Source organism: Mus caroli, chromosome X (genome assembly GCF_900094665.2).
Source record: "Mus caroli chromosome X, CAROLI_EIJ_v1.1, whole genome shotgun sequence".
NCBI lineage: Eukaryota > Metazoa > Chordata > Mammalia > Rodentia > Muridae > Mus > Mus caroli.
Genome location: NC_034589.1, coordinates 68,544,229 through 68,572,033, shown reverse-complemented (window position 1 = coordinate 68,572,033; position 27,805 = coordinate 68,544,229). Strand labels below are relative to the sequence as shown.

The 27,805-nt window shown below is 46.8% G+C and overlaps 1 protein-coding gene across 7 annotated transcripts in view; it reads right to left on the bottom strand.

Moving 5' to 3' along the window:
• Atp2b3 (ATPase plasma membrane Ca2+ transporting 3) overlaps positions 1–27,805 on the bottom strand; it is a 69,757-nt gene that overhangs the window by 6,577 nt on the left and 35,375 nt on the right. For 2 of the 7 annotated variants that reach the window (XM_029473501.1, XM_029473502.1), the window contains 10 exons: positions 23,860–24,094; positions 20,996–21,175; positions 20,786–20,873; positions 19,876–19,982; positions 18,607–18,798; positions 15,358–15,571; positions 14,858–15,069; positions 13,350–13,457; positions 11,043–11,225; positions 6,391–6,477 (listed from right to left, as the gene is read on the bottom strand). In XM_029473501.1, the coding sequence (XP_029329361.1) occupies positions 6,391–6,477; positions 11,043–11,225; positions 13,350–13,457; positions 14,858–15,069; positions 15,358–15,571; positions 18,607–18,798; positions 19,876–19,982; positions 20,786–20,873; positions 20,996–21,175; positions 23,860–24,094 (1,606 nt within the window). Of the gene's footprint in view, positions 1–6,323; positions 6,478–8,510; positions 8,888–11,042; positions 11,226–13,349; positions 13,458–14,857; positions 15,070–15,357; positions 15,572–18,606; positions 18,799–19,875; positions 19,983–20,785; positions 20,874–20,995; positions 21,176–23,859; positions 24,095–27,805 lie in introns of those variants that run through there. The other 5 variants (XM_029473504.1, XM_029473505.1, XM_021152982.2 and 2 more) reach the window with 3 other exon arrangements.

Sequence of the window (27,805 nt, the reverse complement as noted above, 5' to 3'; positions counted from 1 at the left end):
AGGTTGGTCTGGAAGAGAGTGTCTTCAATTGCTTATCACCCAAATGAGGTGCTATGGCTCGTCGACCTCATTCCTCAGCATGTGCTTGCTCCTACCCCAGTTTCACGGTCCCCTTCAGCTGTTGCCTCACTTCTGCAACCCTTCATGGTTAGTGTCCCAGGAAGACTTTTGACACTTCATCTTTTACAGTCCTTAATCAAGCAAAGTACTTGATGTTTCCTCAACTTCCCCTGAGCTCTTTCCTAGGCACTTTCCCCCTGACCCTTCCCTAATGTCCAGGGACTGCTTCCTTAGCCTAGGTGCTCCTGTGCACTCATAGCTTCCATTGCACCTTCCTTCCAGTTCCTCTTTCAGCTCCAGATGTCAGTGGCTGAGCCATATCTCACTCTCTGACAATCCCACTACTTCCTCCCTTCAAATGACATCTAGACTCTCCCACTTCACACCCACCCACCCAAACTGCCACACCACCAGGCTCAAGCTGGCTGCCACAGGGCCTTTCTTTTTCTAGTCTCCCTGTTACTGTTATGGACCTCACAGTTTATCCTCCACATGGCATCTGGTCAGTCCTTTCCAATAAATACCTCCACCAATGCAGGGAATTACTAGCTGCATCTCCCACAGAAGACCTGTAGCTTCAACCAAGTGCCTGCCTTGGCCTCTCATTCCATCTCTTTTACTACTTCTATTCCCTGACATATTCCTCTCCCAGGCCCTTCGCATTGTCTGTCTGTTCTGCCACAAAGATTCTTCCTCAGTGAGCCTCAGGTCTCCCTCCCCACCTTTCTAGGGGTCCCCCAGCACCCAATCAAAAGTACCCAATCATAGTTATTTTTTGTTCTGTGTCCTCTCAGTGGAAACTAACCACTAATGCCAAGTAGGACTTTTCTATAGAGTTCAATGGTGTCTCCGACATCCAGTGAGCTGTTCACACTCAGTAGATACTTGGTGAGTGAGTATAAAATGTCTGGTCCAGCCTTGCCTCTGTCTTCTATGGTAGCATCACCCTTCCAAAGCTCTCGACCCACTTGGTTGTAGCCAGCTAGCTGGAACTGTCTGAACACCTAAGGCTCCCAATCCCAACCCCTGCTGAGCTGTGAACAACACCCCCCCTACCCCTAGATCCACCATAGATTATCCCACATCTACTATAGCCACCCTTTCTCTTTCCAAACCAGGCTGCATTCTCAGAGAATCTGTATTCAGTAACCTGGAACCTAGACTAGAACCCCTAAGATTTTGAGTGGTCTCTTCACTTCTCCTAGGAGGCCTGTGACCATGTACAGTTACTCCATTTACTGCCCAGAGAAAAGTCACAATGTGTAATATCCATGTGGCCTAGACAGCAGGGCATGCAGGGTAAAAGCTGCTAACCTGGCATGGGACTGGTGAAGATGTTGCAGACCAAGCTGCAGTTCATAAGCAACAACAGAAAGGAATCAAGGATGCTCACATGTGCTTCCCTAAGTCTTCGAGTGTATGTGTGTGTGCAGTGTGTATGTGTGCCTGTGTGGGCGAGTGTTTTGGGGATTTCCATGTGCAGGACAGGCTGTGGGTGGAGGGTTGAACAAAAGTGTAGAAGCTGGAAACTAACTGAGGGTCTTGAGGGAAGGCTCATCCCGTAAAAAGAATTTTAAAAAAGAGAAAAAAAAAATAAAAAGGAGAGAAAAATAAGCCAAGGGTCTTGAACCACAATGGCAAAAACAACAGTAGATAATGCCTGACACCTTCTCTTCTAATTCTTTGGCTAGACAAAAACTTAACTGGCCATGGCTGCCAGAGGCTGTAAGCCTAGTGGGCTTGCCCATACTCTGTTACTAAGGCTCATCTGATTCTTTCTTCTCTTTACCAACCACTAGTTCAAAAACTTTTTGAGAAAAGGGATCTGTCAGGTGCCTTGGCATTCTGGCCCAGTAAGTGTGGAAAGTGAGAAGCAGCAGGACCATGGGAACTACCTATTGCCTTGCCCTTCCAGCAGCCAAGGCCAGTTGCAGCAGCGGTGAGGGCAGGGAAGGCTTGAATAAATTCCACAACCTCTCAGCTGTTGCCCATATGGCAGTACTCACTGCACCTACCTGCAGGGCCTCAGACCAAGATTGCATTTTGTTTAGGAATTTCTTGGAAGCTTGTTTCCCTGGGTTTTAGCCTGTAGTTCTAGAAAGGGTATGGCAGAGCCCCAACTAGAGAATTGATTGATGTCTTTCCTAGTGTGGAGCCAGTGTGCACACTGTCAAACAGCAACAACAAAAAGATTTCCAATATACTCTCCCTAGAAACCCAAGTAGGGTGATGTGGCTCAGCATTGATTAACTTCTTGAGAATGGATCAAACTTAAGACTGTGTGCCAGCTCCTTGTCAAGATGTGGAAACATGATGAGCATGCCTTGCTGGACTCTGGCAAAGCTGCAGGGGTTCACCTGGTGTGGTCTAGCTCCCTCCCCTCAATGAGGGTGAAAGGTTTCTGTGTTGCAAAATCCCTTTAAAATGAGGCAACTGCTGTGGCCGGTGGTTTCCAAATTCTTCATCAGAACCTGGAAGAAGCCCCTCCTTTGATAATGGTGCTCAAATCTTTGCTGGCCTGCGTCAGTCAGAAGGCATCTTATCTCCAACTACTGAGACAGTAAACATTCGAGTATAGAGGCCCACTCCTGCTGCCTGAAGGATGGGCTGGGCTTCACTGCTGGTTGAAATGAAAGGGTCCCCAGAGTGAGCTTTTGGTGCTTGGCTACAGAGGGGCAAGGGTTTGTCTGTGTGTTCCCATGGGAAAGAGACACAAAAGAATTCTTAGACACTGGAGCCTGCAGAGAGGCTTTGATGGTGCCAGGTTCCAGGCTTGTCTTTCCAAAGAGATCATGCTCCTTTTTGTTCCCATTAGGAGGGAGATACATAGTGCCCTGGGTTTGCTGCTTCTTTGCAAAGCTGGATGACTGACAAACCCTTCTCTAGCTACCCTTTTGAAGTTCTTGACAATCACTAGGAGAATGAAGTCCTACAGCTTTAGTGTGTGAGTATGTGGCTGGGGTGAGAGGGACATTATGAATACCCACAGGGAATGCAATTTCACAGCCTATTGTTTCCTGAACCATCCATCCAGATTGGCCTTCAGTAAATGGTCCAGGTCACAAGAAATGAGGTGGCAGCCATGAGGGGGAAAACAAATATGTCCTGGACCCAGAGAACTACAAATGAAATGGCTGTGGTGGGACAGCCTTGAGGCAAGGCAAGGGAGGAAAAATGGCAAGTAGGAGGTCATGACCAGCTCAGTCTGTGCAAGGGGCATGTAGGGATGTGGAGAGACTCTTGTGTCCAGAAGCAGCAGGACACAGAGAGAGAAAGAGGATAGAGGGAGGGAGGGGAAAGAGAGTGCTTGCACATAGTATGGGGAGTTAGAAAGGATGAGAAAAGCATACTGAGCCCAAAGGATCCTGGTCCCCCTCTCCCTTTAGCTTTGGAGTTGTTCTCTGGCCTCAAATGCACAGGATGAGTGGCCTTTCTCCCTCGAGAGCCTGAGGCTCTTAGTGGGAATGCCTTTCAACAGGAAGCTTCCCCAATGCCCAAGAGCCACAGGCTCAGTCCTCTGGACTCTGACGGGTAAGAGGCAATCTGGCTTGAAGCAAATGAAGAAGATGGAAAATTCCTCATATATGGGGCCATGCTTCTTATTAGGAAACCATGTGACCTCTGGGGCTAGTCAGGACAGCTGTGGTCCAGGGGGGCTCAATCATGGCCTACACTCTGCTCTCCTTTCCAGCAGCTCTGAACTTCTGACAAAGTTCCAAGAAAATGGGCAGGGTGAGCTAGTATCCACTAGGCCAGGCCTAGCTGCCTATGGGATCCTGAATAGGTCCTTGCCCTTGTGGGCACTTGTCTTCTCCTGGGTTATGAGGGTGCTGGGTACAGCAATTTGTGAGAGCTCAGAACTTAGAAGTTAGGCTTTGAACTCTAGATGCTGTGTGGCAACAATATATTTGGCCAGTGGCTTCCAGAAGCAAAGTGTGCCCCACTTGGGGTTGTCAGGTGATTCAAGCAGCATCTTCTTCCACAGTGAGTCTTTCTTAGGCTGCCTACCTTGTTTTGTTGGGACAACAGGACCTCTGTACCTTCACAGCAGCCCCCTCCTCAGAATACCCTGCCACCCACCTCTCACATCTGCTTAGGTTCCTCTGGAACAGCTCATGAACAGCAGGAGGGTGGTGTCTCTCCCACTGTACTTACCAGGCACTGTTGGGATCCGAAGGTGGGAAGGAAGGGAACAGATGGCCATGGAAGGAAGAAGGGAGGAAGCAAGATACTATGGGCCAAGGAAGAAAATAAAGACCATATTTAGAGAGGAAGTGGGAGAAATGCAGTAGGCCTCATCCGGGTAGTGGAAACACGTGAGGATGGCCCTGAGAGGCTGTTAGGCTCCAGTGAAGGCTAAGACCAGCACTGTAGAAGAGGTCTGGGGCATACACAGAAGAGTCTTGTAAACTGCCTTCCAACTGAGGCAATAGATGGACAGGTAGACAGATGGGTGTACAAACAGGCAGGCAGGCAGGCAGGCAGACAGACAGATGGGAGGTGCAGAAAGATAACACTGAAAAATGTGTTGGAAGTCACTGGGGAGAAAAGGGATCATGCAGATTTGTATATCCTACACCCATTCTTTATACTGTTCAGAGGAAGGAAGCTGGTGCTGTCCACCTGGGCATGGCCAAGGGGTACTGGGAGGCCATGAGCCAGTTTATCCTTAACTGATTTGGTATAGCATCCTGCTGGCCTGTCTGGATAAAGTAGCCCTAGATCCTTCTTGGTTCCATTTGGGTATGCCAGGAGCACTGGCTGCTTTCCAGACCAACAATACATATTCCAGCCCATATCTGTGACCCAGGGGGTGTACAAGCTGGAGGTGCACGTGGCCTGTGGTTTGGAGAAGGGATGTATGTGCACATTCATCTGTGCTATTCTTGAGGGGCCTTATTCTTTCCTTCAAAGGCAGAGGGGCCCAAAGGAAGAGCTTAAGGAAGAGGAGGGCACCTCTCACCAGATCCTAAAAAAAAAATAAATAAAATAAATAAAAAAATAAAGAAAAGAAAGAAAAGAACAGAAAGAAACCAAGCAAAAAGAATCTTGAAGAGTCTGTGATGGGAAAAACGTGAAGTAGTTAAGGCCTTCCGTCTGCGTGGGAGTGGCATGTTCCGAAGGGAGCTGCAGGGGACTCACTGGAAGGAAAGACTTAGTATTGAACTATCCCAGCAGGGGCCCTGGACTCATACTCGAAAGTTTACTGTTCGCTTTTGAAATCTCCTGACTTTGTTACCAAAAGCAGGCAAACCGGAGTACAAGGCCCATTCCCCCAACCCCGCCTCCTCCACCTGCTTGCCTGCATTTTCTCCTGTTGGGAGCACCACAAGGTGACAAATTTAGCAGTCTAGTGGCCTCTTCTTTGTTTTTGTCAAAAGATGTGAGCAATTATGCAATTATGGAAGCTTCTATCTAGTCAGACCAACCCCAGGATTCTCTTCAAAATGTGAATTGCACGGTGGGAACTTGTCATTGAAATATCCTGGCTTCTCTGAGGAAGGAGTAGAGAGGATTGCATAAGATTGGGTTCAGATCCTCCAGTACTGAGAGGCCTGTTTGGAAAGAGCAAGATGCTTGGGGACACACAAAACAGCACCTGCCTGGCCTCTGAGCTCCTGTAAATCAGGGCTCCTCTAACAAATCCTGGCTCAGGGCGGGGCCTACAGGGCAGGCACCAGCTGCTCCAGAGAGGCACTCTTAGTCACCACTGAGCCCACCTGGGGACTGGAGACAGGGGCATCCTTTGGAAGCCACCTCAAGGAGAATGCTGGAAGTTGTCACTTCCCCGAGGAGACTGGCTGGATTCTTCTGCTGCAAATGATACCAGACTGTGGGCCTTTGCTTACCCCAGAAGGGTAGTCCTGGGCCACATGCTTTCCTGACTCTCACCCCAGAACATGGAGCAAGTCCCCAGCCTGATACTAGACACCACTGGAAGAAGCCTGAGTTCATGAAGAACTATGGGAACATGCGGACAAATTCAAGAAAAGAAAATGAATGGTAGCAGGGGTTCTAAATGCAAACCAAAATCCAAATAAAGCAAAGGACGAAAGGTCCGGCAGTGCTGTGGGGTCATTTCATAAGAGAATATGGCTTTGGAGAGACACCGTCTGGCGGGAAGGACTGGACAGGGCAGTAAAGAAGGAACAGAAAAGCCACGGTGAGCAGAAATGCAAGACTGGAAAAGAGAAGGCAGAGTCGGGGAGGCTTTATCTTCCCCCAGGTGCCATTTATGAGAGAAAAGGGAAGTCAGGACTCACTGCCAGCAGCGCTGGTGGGCTTGGCGGCAGAGAGAGTTACGTGAGTAGGGGTAGAAAGATTGGTTACGTCATGGAGCTGGCTGAGGACCGAAGACCGCCGGCGCACAGCACCCTGAAATGACCCGCTTCTCTTGAAGGTACTCACTACCTCCATCTGTGGGAGAGAAAATGAGATAAAGGTTGGCTTGCACAGAGGTCCAGGCTACCACACAGGGTGGGGCTGGGTGAGCAGGGGCCACACTAGGGACATATGGGGCCAGCAAAGCCTCAGCTAGGTCAGTCCCAAGCCCTGGAAGCTGATAATGCTTTCAACAAAGCCATGACCAAGAGAGGGTTTGCTGGGCAAATGGTTAGTAGTTAGGAGTGAGAGGGAACGGTCACTGGTGGGGGGACACACTGCAAACATTTCGTAGGTCACTTGCATTCATGATATGCTCCTCGCGAGCCACGTCTCAGTGAGTACCTGTGTCTGGCAATACTTCCTTATCCTATTTCGGTAGTTCTCAACATTTTTTTCCTGCCCCAACACACCTGAGGGATATGACATGCTCTTATTAGAAAGTGGAATCATTCCCCATTGTGTATTGGGGTTGGAGGATCTGGCTTAAACCCCTAGGAAATCACTCCCTTGTTCATGGTCCTCTTATTAGAGGGTCTCTTGCTCTGTCCTGCTCCGCTGATAATAGTGTTGATAACCACCCAGATTTCTGCAGTTCATTGAATTAAGGGGGACTCTTAACAGAAGATAGATTTAGGCAGAAGAGAGGCTTCCAAGAGCACAGGCTTCATCTCATCAGAATTCTTCCCACAGCCCTCAAGAATGTAGGCTGGGAGGACTGGGGGACAACTGCCTTCCACCTTGTCCCCACTCTTTGAGCTTCCTAGAAGATGGGAGCCATGGGAGAACCTTGCGGATCCTGCTAGAAGCCTCCTGCCTCTGTCTTTGACATTGTAGCAAATACAGGAAGTGGATCTGAAAGAACTGCAGCTGAGCAACCACAACCAGTGTCGTGACATTGGAAGACTACATGCCTAGACTCTGGGAGGCCAGAGTCAAGGAACACTGGTAGCCTCCGCTCAGAGAATGGCTTGACTGGGGAGAGAATCTTTGAATGTGGATCCAACGTCTGGAAAAGTACCATGTAGTTCATTGAATAATATAAGCAGCCAAACCAATATGCATTCTGGAGTCCAAAGCACTCTTCCAGCCTGGTCCACCCGAAGCCCTGCTGTGGGAAGGCAGTGCCCACCAGTCTCCTCTGGCTTGCTGACAGGGCTTCTCCAAAAGAGGTAGCTTACTGTTGACACCCTCCTCCAAACAAAATGCCTTTCAACTGTGAACTCAGTGTGGAAAGACTTGTTGTCCTTCCACTCAACCTGCTTTTCACTCAGTATAGCCCACTTCCTCACTCCTTTCCTCAAGAGAAGGCTTTGAGGATGTGACTGCTTCTGGGAGGAATATGTTGTATATAAGGTTGGGTATCTCATGAGAGGAAGACGTTTAAGCAGTGGTGTCGCAGACCCTGGGGTATGGGGTTGCTTCTTTAGAGAAGATAAGGGGTGGAAAAACTGACTTTGCTGCCTCGGTTTTTCATCAGTCTCCATGTTTTTCATAATGTCCCCCATGGGATAACCATATCTATGAAAATATCACCATTACCATCCTACCCCCCCCCCCACCAGAGGTACCAGCACTGGTCAGGAACAAGTCTCAGTCACTGGTGAGTGCAAAAAAGACAGACCACGTCATGAACATTCAAAAAGCTACATGTTCTAGGTTTGAGGCACTCTCTTTTATTATGGAACAGCACTCTAGCATTTGGTGCATTGATACATTAGTATAGAACAGTGGTGAAAGTGGGCATCAAGTTACTATGCAACAGAAAATGTTGTACAGGCCTCCGAAATCCGGAGAGCAATTTTGTGGTTTACAAGATCCAGAAATCTGGGGCCAGTTGCCTGGAAAGTACATACAACCTGAAAAGCCTTCCATAGGCTTTAAGTTCTGTTTTATCAAGCATTTTTTTTTAAATCAAATAGACTAACTTGAGCTAAAGTGACTGCTTCATCATTCTTGAGAGGCGTGGTAAATCTGACATGATAAAGCCACCTTGAAATGCCATGGGAGTTGAGATTCCCATGGAGGAATAAGTATGGCTTTATTGGGGGCTAAGAAGGTGCTTAAGGAACTGGTACTAGCCCTGGATCTCACTGGCTGATTTTGGGCCACTCCCTTTTTCTTTGGGGTCCCATCTCCTTGTTTACAAAGCATTGACACTGGCAGGGAACAGTCAGAAGGATATGGAACACCAAGACTCCAGCTAGTGGGATCCACCTCTGCTTACAGACTCTCTAGGTTGGAATGGGGTTGCTGTTTCAGCAGGTAGAAATGCTAACTCTATCTTGCATTACATGACAGAAGTAAAAGAGGCTGATGTGGAGCAGACACATTGCTGTACTGTTTTCATGGGCTGGGCTTTGCATCAGAACTGGAACATGGCAGATAAGCTCTGCCCTGAATCGTATCAGGAAGGGGTGCTGGATGTGGTCACACTCACAGTCTCCTGGAAGGCACATTTAGGTGGCCATAAGCACATTGGGAAGATATGAGGGCTTTTTTACTTGACAGTTACTATGCATTTTTGCTACTGAGTAAATATTTATTATAGGAAACAAAGCTACCTATGCTGGACCTATGCCTGTCCTGGGCACTGGGCTGGAGGCATTGGCTTACCCAATGGGAAGAGGAAGCTTAGGCTAGAGATCTAATGGCTGTTCCTCATTTCCCAGGCTTCATCTGAATTCTATCTAGTGTAACATGGCTCAGATGTGGGCCCAGTATACCCCTCCCTGGACATACTGGAGTAGGTTCTCAGGATGCTTGGTCCTTGAGCTATGCCTTCAACTTGGACTTCTTTTGTGCCACCTCACCCAGTCCTGAAAGATTCTACTGTCTAAGTAAGTTTCCCCAAGTAATTCTGGCATATTCAGGTTCAATGTCCTGGCCTCAGTTGCACAGATGTCCCATGGTGGTAGGAGAGGGTACTGTGAGAAGGAGTCATAGACTTGGCAACCTTTAAGTAGGCTTTTACAGCATTGAGAGAGAGAGCCCCAAGGGTACACAGCAGCAAGCAGGGAGGCATGGCAGTATGGGTAGGCAGGGTGTACATCTGGAAAAGCAGCACAGAGTCATAGATATAGAGAGGAATGTGGGGGTGATGTCAAAAAGTTGGAGCTTGAAGGACACAGTAAGAAGCTGAAACTTCATCCAGGGGATAATGGAGACAAACTCCACAGGCCCCAGGGTGATGTCAGAAGGGTAGAGATGAATAAGGACAGATGGGAGGCAAGGAGTGGTCGCAGTGCCCTGCCAGTGGCAGTCATACCTACAGAGCCTAGAAGGGGAAGAGAGGCATCCTCAGAGTGGATACCATTAGATCATGGGGGTTGTACTGGAGTACCCCAAGAGCAGCTTGGGTATGAGTCCTGTGCCAAGTGTGGCAAAACAGCTGGAAGAATACATGGGGAGAGGTGTGAAATCAAGTCCTGCCCCAGTGACCTACCAGACTCCCCAGGAGAATCTAACCAGGTGATTCTGCTTTAGTTGTTAAGTTCCTAAAGAGGAAAAGTGATTGCACTTATAGCAGAGATAGTGAGGCATCAGAGAGAAGGTAGCCCAGGCCTTGGATGAGTAAAAGTGCCAAGGTCTCCTAGAGGATACAAGCTAGGCCATGGGGAAATTGTCTATGGCACAGGCCAGTTGAGGAGGCTGCAATGTGGGGAGGCCTAGTGGCCTGGTGGGATGTTTGGGCTCAGGCCGTTCCCTAGCAGGCTCTCCCAGGCATTTTCAGAATGAAAGAGCACAAGTGGAGTGGGAGGTGGAGATACCAGGAAAATAAAGACAGAGAGAAGAGGGAAAACTCAGAAGGAACATCAAGCTGTCAGGATGAGCAGGGCCAGCAACACCTCCAGAGGGCAACTGGAAAGCATGAAGTGAAAGACGGCCTTGCAGACAGTAGTGAGAGCCATCTGTGGGAGCGGTGGCCAGTGCAATTATGAGAGGAAGATGGAAACAGGCGGCCCTACAGGACCTTATAGAAGAAAGCTGGGCAAGAAGGGACTCGGGAAGAGAGCAGGATAGCCTGGCACATGGGTTTTTTGAAGTCCTCACTACTACCTCATGTTGGCTGTCTGATGTTTCTGGGAACTATAGCTGATGGCTTTGGCCTTGACCAGTTTAGCCTATGGAGATTTGGACTAACTTGGTGGTAGAGTCCACTACCTACAGAGGCTCTTGCACAATAATTACAGCAGACTCTAGTGAACAGAGAGCTAGCCTAAGGCTCCTTGAAGTTGCCATTTTCATCCCACACACCCAAATACAACTTGCCTGTTACCTGAGCAGGCCTTGCCAAGAAAAGTAGACTGTGCTAGTTCATGCCCCTGACAGAACCACTAGCTGCTAGCATATGTTCTTATCCAGCTATGAGAGAAGCTACCTGGGCACTAAGGGAGGTGTCAGGGAGAGGTAATCTAAGTGACCAGCCAGTGGTGAGCACCCCTTTATGTGGTAAGAGGGGAACTAGCCACTGCTCCTGCATACTTTGGAGGACAGATCCAGAGAATTCCCTGTTGACTTTGGGGTCTGTCTACCTGGTTTCTGCTTCTTGCCTGTTTTCTAAGGCAGCAAAATAGGCGTCCCATGGAACAGCAGCTTACCTGTGTCTGGATCCGGTTGAGGCCCCGAAACCAGAGGATCTGGCCCCTGCGGAGCTCTCGTTCAGCGTGGTCAATTTCTTCTTCGCCTTCGGCCAGCTCTTCATCAGTCATCTCATCCTTCCCAGGCCCATGCCCTGCTTCCTTCAGCCACTTGAGCTGGCTGGTGGGGATGCTGGCAATGACCTGGGAAAGCCACAGTCAGAGGGCAGCAAACAGAGGTGGCCATGAGAGTAAGCTCTACTGTGGCCAGGAAAAAAAAAACAGAGGGGCCCACTTTTCAGAGATAGAAAACTCACATCCTAGGCTTAGCAGACTCTAAACTGCTGCCCCCTTCTACATGGCAGACTCTTCTCAACTAAGCCTCATCCAGGGCTGGGGAGCAGAAAAGCCCATGTATAAAGTACTATGTGATTGACCTCAGGAGTCAGATGAACTCCCTAGCTGATAGCACTCCATATTTATTGGCCTTCATGGTTGCTGGAAGAAAAGCCAAATGCCCTGTTCTCTGAGATTGAGTCCCCCGCCCCTGAATCTTGTGCCTGGAAAAAGAAGGAACTAGAAAAGGGCTTGTGATTAGGGGATGCCAGGGAGGAAGAAGTGACTAGGAGGGAGACATTGGAAAGGGTAGGAGGAATGAAGGGAAGGTTGGGATGTGCCTTTCACTATCTGAGTGGATGATGGTAGGTCATTCTGTCTCTCTTACATTCCTGTCAGCATGCCAGGAGTGGCTCTAAGGTCCTGCATAGAGATTCCCCTTTTATTGGAGTTTTGCCACTTTGAATGTATATTATTTGTATAATTAAAAATATCATGGGTGGCTAAGCTACAGGCTGGCAGCATGTACCCATGGGGAGAACTGCAGTAACTATTATATCAGGGAGCTGAGAGGTTAACTAGAGGCTGGCATGTGCAGGGAAGAGTCAACTTATGTGGAGTAGAATATGAAGGGACTTCATTGGACTGTTAGGCCTAAGTGCAACAGGATGGAAGGTTCAGTGATAGAGATTTCTTGAAAATGAGATGGAGAAATTTCATGAGTTGTCTAATGGTTAATGCCAGGGGTCAACAGAGGCTAGCTTCTACCATTGCTGAAGGGGGTCCCTATGGCCAGTTTGGTTGGGGACACACATCAATGGATAAAGAAACAAAACTCATAGTGATATAACCTAAATGATGGCTACTTATGCTCTAATGGTGAGCTCTAAACATCAGTTTGGAAGTATTTGGAAGAGGCAGATAATAGAAGATAATGAAATCACTAGGTTGGATCCTTGATCCCATCAGAATTGTGCCCTTATGAGAGGAGATAACCAGATAACTCCAGAGGAGCACATAGTGTGAAACCATGAGGGAACCCTTACCAGACACTGAAGTGGCTGCCCTTGATCTTAGACTTCAAGAGAGAAAAGACATGCCTTCAGTGTAACTAGAGAGCTATCAGTCTCTAGTAGTTTGCTGTGGCAGCCTGAGCTGATCAAGCCCCAAAGAGAAGTAAGTCCTGGCCATGGCTTCCCAGAACAGTGGTCATGAAGTCTGGAAAAAATGCTTTCAGAGGTCTATTATGCACCAAGGAGGGGACTGGCTTGGTGCCTGAGATTGTACTGGCTGCCAACACCCAAGTGTTGCTTCCTGGACTACACACTGCTCCTTTGGGGTAGCTGCTGCTTTCAGGTCTGCAAGTGTTGTTCTACACTTTCCACTAAGTCAAAACACCTCATTTCTCTTGAGATCTCCTTGACCTACAGATTTTATAGCAGAGTATTGTTTAATTTCAAATATCTTGGGACATTCCAAGCACCACAGGCTGCCCTTCCTTCTATTTTGTTTCTTGTACTGTTAGGTATGGATTCCAGGAGATTATGAAAACTAAGCAAGTGTTCTGTACCCAGATACACTGAGTCCCCTTCACCCTGCTGATTACTTCCTTTTCTATGGCTGAAGGTTCTTAGTTTTAATAATCCCATTTGTCAGTCCCAAATATCCAGGTTTAGGGAGATTGTTTTTTACTTCTACCATGAGAGAGGAAACTGTGGATGATTTTACAGGACAATGTGACATTTCAACTCTATTCTCTCATTCCTGAAGTTGTGACTTGTGACCTTGCCCTCAGGTTATATTATGTCATAGGCCTGAGCCTGAGCACATACCACACACTTTCCAGGTCATAGGTTCCAAGACTGTGAGACAAGGAATTGGAATAATGGGAGGCATAGGTAAAACAGGATGCCTGGCTTCTTACCCACTTTGAGGTCCATCAAGAGAAGCAACCAGAAGGAAAGCCCTGGTGAGAAAGTTGATGACACTCACCTGTCCCCAGACCAGCTCCCCAACACCAACAAACAGGCACCAAAGCCACTGTTCTGTGGACAGTGGGGAACAGCTGAAGGGCTTCCCTCCAAATTGGACAATGACAATCTGGGGGGGAAAATGGAAAGTGGTAGACGGAGTAGCAGTCAAGATAGTTCCTATTTTCTCTCTGTTCGGAATTCTACAAACCTTGCTTTCCAGATTGACTTTGTCTTCCCAGGAGCCAGACCAGCCTGGCCATAGTCAAGGATTTGCTGGCTTCCTATCCCTTGGTGGACCAGCCACATTCTGGGAAATATCTTGGCTTTCTTTTCCAGATTGTTCCCTTTTTTTCTCCCTCAGCAAATGCGTAAAGGTGGCTCCACAGACTAGCTGTCTACAGGGCCAAGGGTATCAGTATGGATCAGCAAGTAGCTTCACATGCTGACACCCACACCCACCTCCCCTCTGTTGCCTCTAGGCTCCAGAAGAGACCCAGTTGTCTGGACCATCTTTCCAGCTTCTGCAAGGCTATTTTCATTTGCCTGCTCTGCATGACCCTTTAGTATAAGAGGTTGTCCTGTCTTGGCCTCCTGCCTTCATTCTTGTCTACTTCAGAGGTAGTTGTACACCCAAGGGTAAGATTTTCAAATGCGGGGCTGGTGAGATGGCTCAGTGGGTAAGAGCACCCGACTGCTCTTCCGAAGGTCCAGAGTTCAAATCCCAGCAACCACATGGTGGCTCACAACCATCCGCAACGAGATCTGGCGCCCTCTTCTGGAGTGTCTGAAGACAGCTACAGTGTACTCATGTATAATAAATAAATAAATCTTTAAAAAAAAAAAGATTTTCAAATGCTAACCAACCAATCCATAGCGTATAACCCGACCATCTCAGGGCCAGGTTCTAGGCCTGTTTACACTTAGTGGTAGGCTGACATGATTTCATGCTAGCCAAGACGAAGTCTGTTGACTCTCTCATTCATTTTGCCCTGGAAATCACAGAACAATTCCCCTGTCAATGGATTCCTTACTGGTACTTTGGAGTGGCCACAAGGTATGACATGCCCTTTTTGGGATCTATGAACAGTGAACTGCATTTCTATGATAGCCATTCCCTGATTTGTGGGACTTAACTATATCTGAAGCTTTGTTTGAAGATACTATATTTTAGAGCATTCATCCCCTTCTGGGAAGTTGAACTGGCCTACCAGCCCACAGTGTTGTAGCAGCCAGTTTAGTATGTCAACCATGTGTACACAAAGAATTTCCTAAATAATCGTCCATAGTTATAGAATACCAAGGAGTTAGGTGCTATCAATGTGGATGGTTGACCCAGAGACAGGTAAGGGAATAATATTTTTAGTGCCATGTGAGCAGGATGGGAGGATAAGGGCCTTCCATAGCTTTCTTGAAGCTAGTAGGTTAGATCAAAGTGAGGCCCAGCAATGTTTGGAAGATTAAGAACCACTGCTCTAGATTCAGGGACAAGGAGGCCAACATAATTTACCCTACTTTTTCATGTCCTACCTGAATTCCAAAGGTGCCCAGGACAATGGTGCAGAAGATGGGGTTGCTGAAGATGCCATCAAAGACATTTCTCTCACCATGGATCTTGCGAGCATTGATCTCATTGAAAAGCTGCATCATGACGAACGTGTTGAAGATGATGGTATAGTGCTCTGACGGTGGTGAGTGCAGAGGTGCATTCCTTCCACTGTCAATGTCAAAGAAAAGCTCTCCTAAAATGAAGAGAGAGGCAGGGGATGAGGAGGGAGGCTCTCCTTGCACCAGTGGCCACCCTCCTATACCATATCTGCCCCAGAGATGTACAGTAGGGCACATCGTGAAGGGTAGCAGAGAGGATGAACCAAGGGTACAAAGCAGGACTGTTCTTTTCAGTCTCTAAGTGCTGTATCCCATCCTGTGCCAGACTGAGGATATAGACAGGGTCTAAATATGAGGCCATGGCAACAGTGTACTGAAAGCCTTGTATATGGGCTGAAATGTATGCTGAAGGTCCAATTTACCAACAAATAGCAGGGTAAAGATAATGGTGAGCTGGTAGACAGCATGTCCAAGGATGTTCTTCATCATGGTGCGTGAGATGAGAGGCTTGTCCCGGCCGTATGGCTTCCGCAGCAGCAGTGACTCAGTTGGGGGTTCCGTTGCCAGGGCAAGTGAGGCAAATGTGTCCATGATTAAGTTCACCCACAACATCTGCACAGCTTTGAGAGGAGAGTCCTGCGGAGATGGGGCAGTCATCCTTCTGGGGGTTGGTCATGCAAGCCCACACAGAGAAACCTTGGGGTGGGTAGGATAGGTAAGCCTGCTACTACTGAGAAGAAACTCAGCTTTGCCAATGTCATGAGTTCATTCCCAGAAGCCTGTCACACACGTTTCCTCAGGTTGGCAGAAGTTTTCCACTGGGCTTTCTGATTCTCACCTATCTCCTTCTCTTCTTGTCTAGTGACCTTAAAGGTGTGGCCTTTGCAGGAACCACAAAGTCTCAACTTAGTTACTAGGGCCTTGAAACCAAAGTCTCTCACCTCATAAGGCAGGAAGAGGGAAAAATGTTGACCCCAACCCACTTTCTTGTCATCCCCAATGATTGTCTCTTTAAAAATCAGCTTCATACTCAAGAAGAAGGAAGACCAAAGTGTGTATACTTCGTTCCTCCTTAAAATAGGGAACAAAATACCCATGGAAGGAGTTACAGAGACAAAGTTTGGAGCTGAGATGTAAGGAAGGACCATCCAGAGACTGCCCCACCCGGGCATCCATCCCATAATCAGCCACCAAACGCAGACACTATGGCATATGCCAGCATGATTTTGCTGAAAGGACCCTAATATAGCTGTCTCTTGTGAGGCTAGGCTAGTGCCTGGCAAATACAGAAGTGGATGCTCACAGTCATCTATTGGATGGAACACAGGGCCCCCTAATGAAGGAGTTAGAGAAAGTACCTAAGGAGCTGAAGGGATCTGCAACCCTATAGGAGGAACAACAATATGAACTAACCAGTACCCCCAGAGCTGTGTCTCTAGTTGCATATGTGGCAGAAGATGGCCTAGTCGGCCATCATCGGGAAGAGAGGCCCTTGGTCTTGCAAAGATTATATGCCCCAGTACAGGGGAATGCCAGGGCCAGGAAGTGGGAGTGGGTGGGTAGGGAAGCTGGGCGGGGGGAGGGTATAGGGGACTTTTGAGATAGCATTTGAAATGTAAATGAAGAAAAAAATATAATAAAAAATTGTTTTTGAAAAAAAAGAATCAGCTTCACAGGGTCCAGATGTACAAGAGCATAGATGGAGTCAATGAAATAAAATGAGCAGATGAGCATCTCCAATGCTGGTGAGGCAATGGGAAGTGGCTGCTAATGGGTGTGAGGATTCCTCTGGGGACCATGAGAATATTCTGAGAGCAAATAGAGGTGATGGTTGCGCAATACTGAATATACCAACCCATGCAATTGTGTACGTTCAAATGGTTAGGGTGGTTATTATGATGTTATTCATATGTGACTTAGATATCAAGAAAAAGTCCTTGAAGGGCTAGAGAGTTAGCTCAGATAGCAAAGTGCTTGTCTACAAGCATGAGAACCTAAGCTCAACATCTAGAACCTATGTCAAATAAGTTTGGCACAGTGGTGTGAATTTGTAATCTCAGGGATGGGGAGATGAAGATGTGAAGATTCCTAAAGCTTGCTACCCAGCTAAACTGTCCAAATCCGCGAGGCTGGGCACTTACTGAAAGGCTGTCTCTCAAAAAACAAAAACAAAAACAAAACAAAACAAAAAACCAAACCAAAACAACAACAACAAGGTAGATAGCTTCCAAGGAAAACCAGAGATTGACTTTTGACCTCTACATAAACATGAATACATATGTATCCACACCTTGCCAACACAGAGACTTTCATGTGTACACACTTGTGCATGTGAGCACACACATCCTTGAAACAGCCAAGCTGATCAGCAAAACCAGTTAAGTGCTTGGTAACAATAAAGTCAACCATTCCTAACAAGAAATCAGTAAATTCTGCCCTCCAGCCAATGGGGAGGATAAAATCATTGAGAAAGGAGAAATCTAGCCAGGTAGTGGTGACACATACTTTTAATCCCAACACTCAAGAGGTAGAGGCAGGTGAATCTCTGTGAGTCCCAGGCCAGCCTGATCTACATAGTGAGTTTTAGGACAGGCGAATCTGTGAAGGCCAGAGGACAACTTGCATGAGTAACTTCTCTCTTTCTACCTGGTGGGTCTCAGGGAACTGAACTCGGGCCATTGAACTGAGTAAACAGAGAAAAAAAACCCAAAACTTTGGAAAGAAACCAAACCAAACCAAACCAATAAAACAACAACAAAACCACCACCAGCAGCAGCAGCAGCAGCAGCAAAAACAACAACAAAAACAAAGCAAAGCAAAAAAAAAAAAAATCCCCAGAAAGAAAGAAAGAAAGAAAAAAGAAAAAGAAAGAAAGGGGAACTCTGGAGATCCTCTGTGACTCAGCCATTGTACTCCCAGATCTAGACCCAAGAGAGTGGAAGGCATATGCTCACTGAAACTTGGACATGAGTGTTCTTAATGAAGTGGAAGTAGGCCAAAGATTGGTCAGTGGATTAATGATAAACAAAATGAGACCTATTGGACTATTATACAGCTATGAAAATGAATAAATCACTGGCCGAAGCTGCAACATAGATTATTCTTGAAAACATTCTGAATGAGATGCTGAGTGCAAAGGCTACATATGTGGAACCAGCAAAGTGGCACAGTGGATAAAGGTGCAAACATATGGCCCGGGTTCAATTCCCTGGGGCTGACAGGGTAGAAAGAGAAAGCTTACTCATGCAAGTTGTCCTTTGGCCTCCACATGTGCTCTGTAGCACATACATGTGCCAAGTCCCCTTTACAACAAAGCAACCCAAAGGTTACATGTCATTTTATTCCACTGATACAAAATGTCTACAGCAGGTAAATAGAGACAGAAAAAAGTGGAAGTTGTCAGGTGCTTAGAGGGGGATGTGGAATAATTGCTAGTAGGTGAAAGGTCTCCTTTGGGATGGGTGAATGTATTCTGGAACTAGATGGTAGTGGTGATTGTATGACATTGTGAATATAGTAAAAAGTTTACTAATTGGTTACCATGATCAGTTAAGATTTTTGGTATGTGAGTTTGATTTCAATTAAAAGAATCTGCAGCAAAGAAAACACTTGTTCTCAATATGGCCCTATTTAAGTCCATACTACTGCCCGTAGAAACCCCTGGTGCCCACCTGAGTAATGCAGGCACCCGTGAAGGCCACAATCACAGCTACCACGTTGACTGTCAACTGAAACTGCAGGAACTTGGAGATGCTGTCATAGACATTGCGGCCCCACATGACCGCCTTGACAATGCTGGTGAAGTTGTCATCAGTCAGAATGATGTCAGAGGCCTCCTTGGCCACATCAGTGCCTGCAATGCCCTGGGGGATGACACACAAACACAGTGCCTATTTCTCAGTCTCTTTTTGGCCACCCAGCCCACCTGGGGTGGTTCCATGCCTTTCTCTTTTAAATAAGATCCTAGTGAAATAGTACTTGTTTTAATCTAATATCCTATGCTGCAAACTGCATGATATCACTTGTGGCTGTGAGGGGGCCTTTGCTACTAAACAACATAGTTGCTAACAACGTAGACATCCATAGAGCCTTCCACAATGCCCAGCTGTCATTGGGTGGCTACTCGCCAGCTGTTGCTCTGGCTATTTGATAAAGCTCTGAGAAATGTGGGCTGTATAGGTAGAGTAAAGGGCCCATCATTTGGCTACGTGGCAGATTCTTGCTTCTCCACCACGCAAGCTTGGGCACAGCAATACATATCAAATCTGTGCAGACCTTACCTACCCCATCTTGGTCTTGGTCTTGGCCTTGTGACACCAGCCACTCTGGGAAGCTCAACTTGCTCTGTCCTCCCAGTTGTGAGGCCCAGGAACTACTCCACCCAATGACTACACCAAATGTGGACTGAGTGAAAAGGTCTTCGTTTCTGCTAGAGTTGGGAAAGATGACACAAGGCTCCTGCCCCCTATGTGTTGGGGTCATGGTTCATCATGTGGGCAGTGCCTAGAAGGCACTGCTCACCAAGAAGAGCTAGATCTATAGGAACAGAAGGAGAGAAACCAGAGGAAGAACCCTCTGTGGTCTCTGCTCATCACTCTTGGGGCCAGAGGTTACTTGGAGAGGACTGAGAAAAGATGATTGTGGGCAGATGCCATGGTTGACAAGCCACTGTTCACTGTTCCTCCCTTTCTTCAGTGGTGCAGTTGGGTTCCACTGTCACCTCTGACGTATTGACACCAAATATCTTTAAACAAATCACATAATGCATTCATTAATGATCAGATCCCATACAGTCCCAAATGGTCAAGATATGAGAGAAGGAAGCTTCTAGCACTCTGTCACCTGCCCTGACACTGGCTCTCCACTTTCTGATGCCAACTTAAGTCCAGGAGACAGGATTTCATTTGTGTGATGAACTGGTTTGGTACCAAGTGGCTTACCATGGCGAAGCCCACATCTGCCTTTTTGAGGGCTGGCCCATCATTGGTGCCATCTCCAGTCACAGCCACCACCTGCCGCTGCTCACCAGTCGTGCTGTCAATAATGCCTGGAACACAGAGTGTATCAGGGTAAGGCTATATGCCAGAGGTTGGTATGGGTTGCTTCTGTTGCTCCAGGTTACTTATGGGATCAAGGCTCCTGGCTTTATTGTGATAGCTTCACCTTCCTATTTCCACCAAGGTCTTTTGCTCACTAACACAGACCAGCATGATTTGATAGAAAGGAAGGTCTATCATTGCCTGAATTAGATGATTGTCTCCCTGTTCCGGGCCTCAGTTTCCCCATTTGTTCCAATGGAGGGCAGCCTTTATGAGCCATTCTTTTTTTTAATTAGGTATTTTCCTCAATTACATTTCCAATGCTATCCCAAAAGTCCCCCATACCCTCCCTCCCACTTCCCTACCCACCCACTCCCACTTCTTGGCCCTGGCGTTCCTCTGTACTGAGGCATATAAAGTTTGCAAGACCAATGGGACTCTCTTTCCAGTGATGGCCTACTAGGCCATCTTCTGATACATATGCAGCCAGAGACACGAGCTCTGGGGGGTACTCGTTAGTTCATATTGTTGTTCCACCTATAGGGTTGCAGACTCCTTTAGTTCCTTGGATACTTTCTCTAGCTCCTCCATTGGGGGCCCTGTGATCCATCCAATAGCTGACTGTGAGCATCCACTTCTGTGTTTGCTAGGCCCCGGCATAGCCTCACAAGAGATTTATGAGCCATTCTTAGTTGGAATTTTTCTAGTCATTGGTTCTAAGCTCTTCCAATCAAGAACCCAAGAGCAAGTGACAACATGCAGGGATGCCAGATATAGCCACATGTTGAAGAGGGTGAACAAAGTTGGTTACCTTTAACCAGAGTATGTTTATCAGTGGGAGATGACCGGGCAAGCACCCGCAGCTTGGGCCACACTTTGTCCAGCCGCTCCTGTTCAATCTGGAGGAAATAAGAGAGACATCAGAGTCTAGACTGAAGACAGGCACTGTGGCTGGGATGACTAGGAAGCTAGCAGAGGGATGGGGAAAGCAGAAGCTCAGGACAGAGATGCAGGGAGCTACCTCGCCTTTCTCATTTCGAATTCTTCTGTTGAATTCCTTCCCCTCCAGGCACAGGAAGTCCTCTCCTGGCTGGATGATGCCACACTTAGCTGCAATAGCCCGGGCAGTGTTGATGTTGTCTCCAGTCACCATACGGACTGTGATGCCAGCACGCTGGCATTTTCGAATGGCTTCAGGGACCTGGGAGATATAAGAGTGATGGGTGGGCCTGGCAAGACAATCCCATATTTTGTGTTTGGTACAGATCTGCAGGATCCCAAGTCCCAGCAAATCTATCAGTACAGTGAACCCTATGGTTCCAGTTCAGGGTTCTTGGAGTGTGGTGTGAAGGAGTTCCGAGGATGGTCTACAGTGGGCAGGTACTGTGTGTGGGCAGGTACTCTCCCCAGCCCACTAGCCAACTGTCTCCTGCCATCTCCTTCACTGTGCCTGGCCACAGAAATGAGCAGTTATGTAGACCTAGCTATGAATGTTTCCCTCTCTTGTCTAGGTTGTTTTTGTTGTTTTTTTGATATAGAACTCAACTATTTTCCTCAGGAATTAATCTTTGTCTCAGCTGTAGATTTTACACAATCTATTCAGTAAAGGAAGTGGAACATTACTTGGGGTTACAATGCATGCATTTCTTTTTCAAATAGTGTAGCATTCTAGAACTAAGGAAAAAGAAAGAGAACTTCCAAGCACAAAGCACAAAACAAGCCAACAGGGTGGGAAGCCATGAGACCAGCCTAGGGGTTTTAACATCATTCCAGTAGTGGGCAGATGGAATGGGCAGTTTCCAAACATGATATGTGTGGCTCTTCAGGCCCTGGAGATGCAGAAGGGACAAAACAGGCAAGATGGAATAGCATAGGTGGGGAGGAGGGCCAGTTTAGAGTTTGAAGAATTGAATGAGGCAAGGCCTAGGTCTGTGAATTCTTTAGTGAGTGCCCTGCGGACCTGAGGAGGAAAGAATGTAGGAGGTATCTAGATCTAGACTACTCCTCTGACCTATGGAGACTAGAGAAGGTAGGGTGGGCACAGATGGACAGAGCAGTTTGGGGATAGGCAGTAAGCAAATAGAGGGTGGTGAGCAAGAGCAGAGGAGTCTCTACTTAAGGCTTTGACAGTGATCCAATAATCAAAGCCAGAACTGTCAAGTGACAGAGAAGGACATGCCTTGAGCAAAGTCTAGCTGTGATAGTTCACCCCCCCCCCCGCCGTGTGTGCTTTTGTGTGTGTGTGTGTGTGTGTGTGTGTGTGGTGTCTCCTTATACTAAATCTCAAGAACACATCCTGTTCTCTTAAGGTCTTAAGGTGCTGCATAAGACCTTCAGTAAAGTGAACTTCCTGTCAATCAGGAGAATGAGGCAGCTCTTCAGCTTCATTTCCCAAAGTGGCTGGAAGCCTTCTTCTTTGATGCTGCCAAGTGACCATAATGAGCCTAAGAGCTAGGACCTTGGCAAAGGTTCACCCCAGAATCCAGATGCAGCCACTACTCCAAGGCCTACCCACATATGCAGTCTCTAAGCTCTTCGTCCCCTAGCCAGGTGGTAGGAACACTTCCTCCAAAGGACACCCACCTTTGTAGAGCAGCCTGTTCCCTCCTTGTCTATTGTGACCCATTCCCTATCTTATCAAGTCCCCCCATATCACAGCAGGGAGTAGAGGCCTGTAGAAGTTCCCAGGTCCACTCCAGTCCATCTGCTGGACTTTCTATGGACATAGTTCTCTGTCTCCCTCTGGTGGCTATCCTGTACTTTCCAGAGCCCAGCAAATTTGACTAAGACCCATGGAGGCTTCCCTTGTGCTTGCCTCAGAATCAGGACCTGATGTCAGGTCTCCCCAGTAACTTTATGGCGGAACTCCCTCTCAACCACTTTAAGCCACAGAGGAACTGACCTTTTCCCCTGGACCGCTGAAATAGGCTCTTCGTGTCCTGAGTTTCTACCCTGGACTCCCCAAGGTACTCACTGAGGTTGGGTCCTCGTTATATCTTTCTCAACATGTATCTGTGTTTCACATTTTCTGAGGTGAAAAATCTTCAAAATTATCACTGCACAGCTGGCTCCAGGGCTCACTCTGCTGCCAGCCCAAGCTAGGCCTGTTGCGCTCACTGTGTTCCTCACTCCATCCCCAACTGAGTACAGGGGTGTTCTGCTGATAGTGACCCATGCCTACTCTTTACATTCAGGGAATATTTGTTTTAGAACTGAATGTCTTTGCTTTGTGATCCTTTATGCAAAGCTTCTTTCTCATCCCCTGTCAGAGCCAAAGCTCCAGGCTAATGGGCAGGATCAAGTAGTCTAACATGAGGTGGATACCAACAGACAGGACTGGGAAGATAGAGGGCTCTTTCACACTATTTTCTTGAGGATCTGTTCACAAAAATCTCCCATCTTTAAAGACCAGCAAATATAACCATCACACAAAAAGTGCTCAAGTCAAAGGCTTTAGTGACTTCCCAATGTCAAGGCCACCAAAGACATCCCTTTCCATTTTGTGTTTGCTTCAGCCACATGATCCTTGAGATCTACCCCCCCCCCCATTTTGCCTCTATCACAGCTGCAAACTTCCATAGGTTCCACAGAATTCCCATAGGTCAAGGACAAGAGAGCTTGGCAAGGGGATCAAAAGCACTAAGGAAGCGCCCATGGCCTTGAGAGACTCCAAGTCTCTGTTTTCCATGCTGCTTTATCTATAAATAGGACAGGAAGAGGTGTAAGATCTAGGAATGTGGGAGAAAGAGGCTCTTGCCATGTGTGTTTGTGTTCCAAGCCTACAGTGTACAGATCCAGTGTGGAAAAAGCTACCCTGCTACGTACTGGACAACCTTGAACCTGGGGAATAGTTACTAGAGCAGCTTCCAGAAAGAGGGCAGCTACCTCAGGTCGCACAGGGTCCTCGATGCCCACAACAGCTATGCAGGTAAGGTCACCAACCACCTCATTCTCATTGTCCCAATCAGGCTCCTGGATAGCAGAGAAGTCCCTGTAGGCAATGCAGATGGTGCGGAGGCCATCACAAGCCATAGGCTCAATGATCTTCTTCACCATATCATCCCGGTCCCGAGGACGAAATCCTCGGAGTTCACCATTGCTGTTTAAGATGTTTGTACACCTGGGGCAGGGCAGGGGTAGTGGGGTAGGTAGGGACAGGGAGTGAACAAAAGGAAACAGTGCCAGTCATACTGGATTAGGATGGGACCTTAGCCAATGATATTATTAAAAAACAAACCAACAAACAAACACACATATAAAAAAAACAGGATGCAGAGGTGCACAGACAGGGGAGAAGAGCATGTGATCACAGTTGGGAAACTGGAGGGATGCAGCTGCATACTAGCAGCAGAATTTGAGAGAGGCAAAGAAAGATGCCCTCTTCCCACCCTAAGAGAGAGCACACAACTTAGAGCACACCTTGACTTTAGGTTTCCGGCCACCAGGAATTTAAGGTAATAAATTTATGGTGTGTGTGTGTCTGTGTGTGTGTATTTGTGTAAAAGCCAGAATGAATTAGATTATTGTTCCTTAGTTGTTGTTATTTGTTTGTTTTGTTTTTGAGACAGCCTCTCCCTGACCTAGAGCTTGCCAAGTAGGGTAGGCTAGCTGGGCAGAGAGCCTCAAGGAATAACCTATCTCTGCTCTGGCTTACCAGGGTTGGAATTACAAGATTTTTACATGGCTTCTGGGCAAAAATTTTACCAATTCAGTTGTCTCATCTGTCTAAGATTTACATTATCTTAAGCCATCATCAGGTCTAGGGCCATTTGTTACAGCAACCTGTGAACACTCAGGCTAAGGGACCCAGGCAAGAGATGGCAGCCTGAGGCTTACTGTAGCTTTCCTACAGTCTCTTTAGGACCAAGGAGTGGAATGTATGTGAAAGAAACCCCACTTTACGGTCGCACATGGCTGTTGTCCCTGCACTTAAGAAGCTAAGGCAGGGGCTGTAGAGATGGCTTAGTGGTTAAGAGCACTGACAGCTCTTCCAGAGATCCTGAGTTCAATTCCCAGCAACCACATGGTGGCTTACAACCATCTGTAATGGGATCTGATGTCCTCTTCTGGTGTGACTGAAGACAGCTACAATGTATTCATATACATTAAACAAATAATATTTTTTTAAAAAAAAAGCTAAGGCAGGAGAACCTGGGAGTTCCAAGCTAGCCTGAGCTACATAGTGGAGAGTCTGTTTCAAAGAACAAACCAAATGGGGACTGAAGAAATGTCTCAGAGGATCAAGGTGCTTGGTTCCTGCCCGATGACCTGAGCTCAATCCTAAGGACCCACATGGTAAAGGGAGAGAACAGACTTCCTTGTCCTGTGACTTCCACTTGTGTGTACACATGCATGTGCACATGACGCACACACATGAACTCACACAAACAATAAATAAAGTAGGAGCTAGGGAGATGGCTCAACTGTTTAGAGCACTGGCTGCTCTTCCAGAGGATAGGATTTTGATTCCCTGTACCTGCATAATTATCTTTAAGCCCAGTTCTCAGGGAATCTGATGCCCCCCTTCTGGATTCCATGGGTACTGTATGCATGTGGTGCACAGAAATATGTGTAGTACAGACATACAAACAAGCAAAATCCTCACATATGTCAAAAAGTAAAGTAAAATAGGGGACGGAGAGATGGTTAAGAGTACTAGCTGTTCTTCCAGAGGAGCCTGGATTGAATCCTAGCACTCCCATGAAAGCTCGTAACTGCTGTAACCCCAGTTCAAAGTGATCCAATGTCCCTTCTGGCCTCCATGGGCACTGTACACACATGGCATATAGACATACATGTTGACAAGGCATCCATACACATAATTCAACAATAATTTAAAAATGTAATAAGACCAAAGATAAGAACGTAAATATAAAAGCATAAACAGCAAAAAACAGACAAATTGGATTTCATCATGATTTGACACTATCTGTGCATCTACAGACAATGTTGGAAGAGTGAAAAGAGAAAATGATATGTTCGATAAGGACTTAGTAGTCAGTACATAGCAAAGATTTTAAAGCACAAGAAAAAGACAACCCAACTCTCTAGCATGGTCATCCAAACATTTCCTAAGTCCAATCACAAGTTAATCCTAAGTTTTCTTCCACGGGACCAGGTATGGTGAAAGCAGTGATCCTAGTTCTTGGTCCCAGTTTCCTAACCATCGCCTCAGTACAGTTAAGGTAGCAACCAAAGTGAGTTATCACATATATGCCTAGGAACAAAACAGTTGGGTCACAAGACAGTGCCATGCTTAACTTATTATTAATTAATAATATTACATTATTACCAGTGTGTGTGTGTGTGTGTGTGTACATATGTAAGCAGGTATACAAATACATGTATGCACACACATGTGTAGGCCCAAGGTTACCCTGGATACCTTCCTCAATTGCTCTTTACTGTAGTTTTTGGACCGGGTTTTTCACTGAACCTGAAACTCATCCATTCAGCTAGACTGCCTGCCCAATGAACTTCAGTCAACTGTGTGTCTCTCTACCCACCACCACTGCCTCTGCCTTCTATCCATGGACCAAGTAACAGATGTGTGCTACTGCCACTCACAACTTTTACATGAATGCTGGTCTTTTTGCTTGGTGTGGCAGGCACTGAGTAATTGACATCTCCCCAGCCCTGGTAATACTGTTTTATATTTCCATCAGAAACAGAAATATTCTAACATCTTCTCATTTTTAGTGGTATTTCTAATTTTCAAAAAATGTAAATTGAAATTACCAAGAGACCCTACTTTCCACCCAATAGAATGGCAACAACAGCATTAAAGAAAGCCTAGAATGTTCCAAGAGCTTACCAGGTAATTCTGGTGGGAACTCAGAGGACTAGAATGCTAATAGGGATGCAAACGGTAAAACCTGTGCTTGCAAGGTTTCAAATGAGAACAAGGACAATACTGAAAATTGGACCAGAGACCATTTGTGTTATGCTATGGAAAAGATCTTGTCTACACTTTTGCCCATGCTCTCCCACTCAGTGTGAGGTTAAATTTAAAGGTGATAGACTAATTAATCTGGCAGAAGAAATTTCAAGATGGTTCAGCAGGTAAGAGCATTTGCCTTCAAGCCTGATGACCTGAGTTTGACCCCAGGACCCACTTTGTGGAAGGAGATAACCAATGCCCACATTAGTCCTCTGGCTGCTACATATGTTCGCACATGCACATGTGCATGCATGCGCGCGCGCGCGCGCGTGCACACACACACACACACACACACACACACAGAGAGAGAGAGAGAGAGAGAGAGAGAGAGAGAGAGAGAGAGAAGTTGTGTTATAAAGTTCCAGCCAAGGAGCATGTTGCTGAATGATAGTGTCACTTTAGAAGGCCAAGCATTGCACCGATACAATAAGAATGATGTCTAGAGAGAATCTTAGAAATTAGGAAGGCCACAGTTCAGGGATGTAAAAAATACAAATTGTTTTCAAAAACTATGTAGGGTCTCTAAGACTTTTGAGAGGACAGCTCCAGGATACCCTGCTTGTCCCAATCTGTCTAGTGAACTATTTTTTTATTTTTGGATTGTCCCATTCTGTGTAGCCCTGACTGTAGTGAAATTCAATCCATAGACCAGGCTGGACTTGATCCTCAGATCTTCCTTCTGAGTGCTGATATCAAATTTGTGTTGCTACCACTGCCCTGCTAAATAAATATTCTATGAGTTTATTTTTTCCTTTTTTGGTGGTAGGAGGAGGACAAGGCCTCCTTAAGTTTCTCAGATTGGCCTCAAACTCCTAAATTCTGTACTTCCTGCCTCATCATTTGACACAGCTGGGAAGAGAGGTGTTCATCACTGTGCTTAGCTCAAGTATT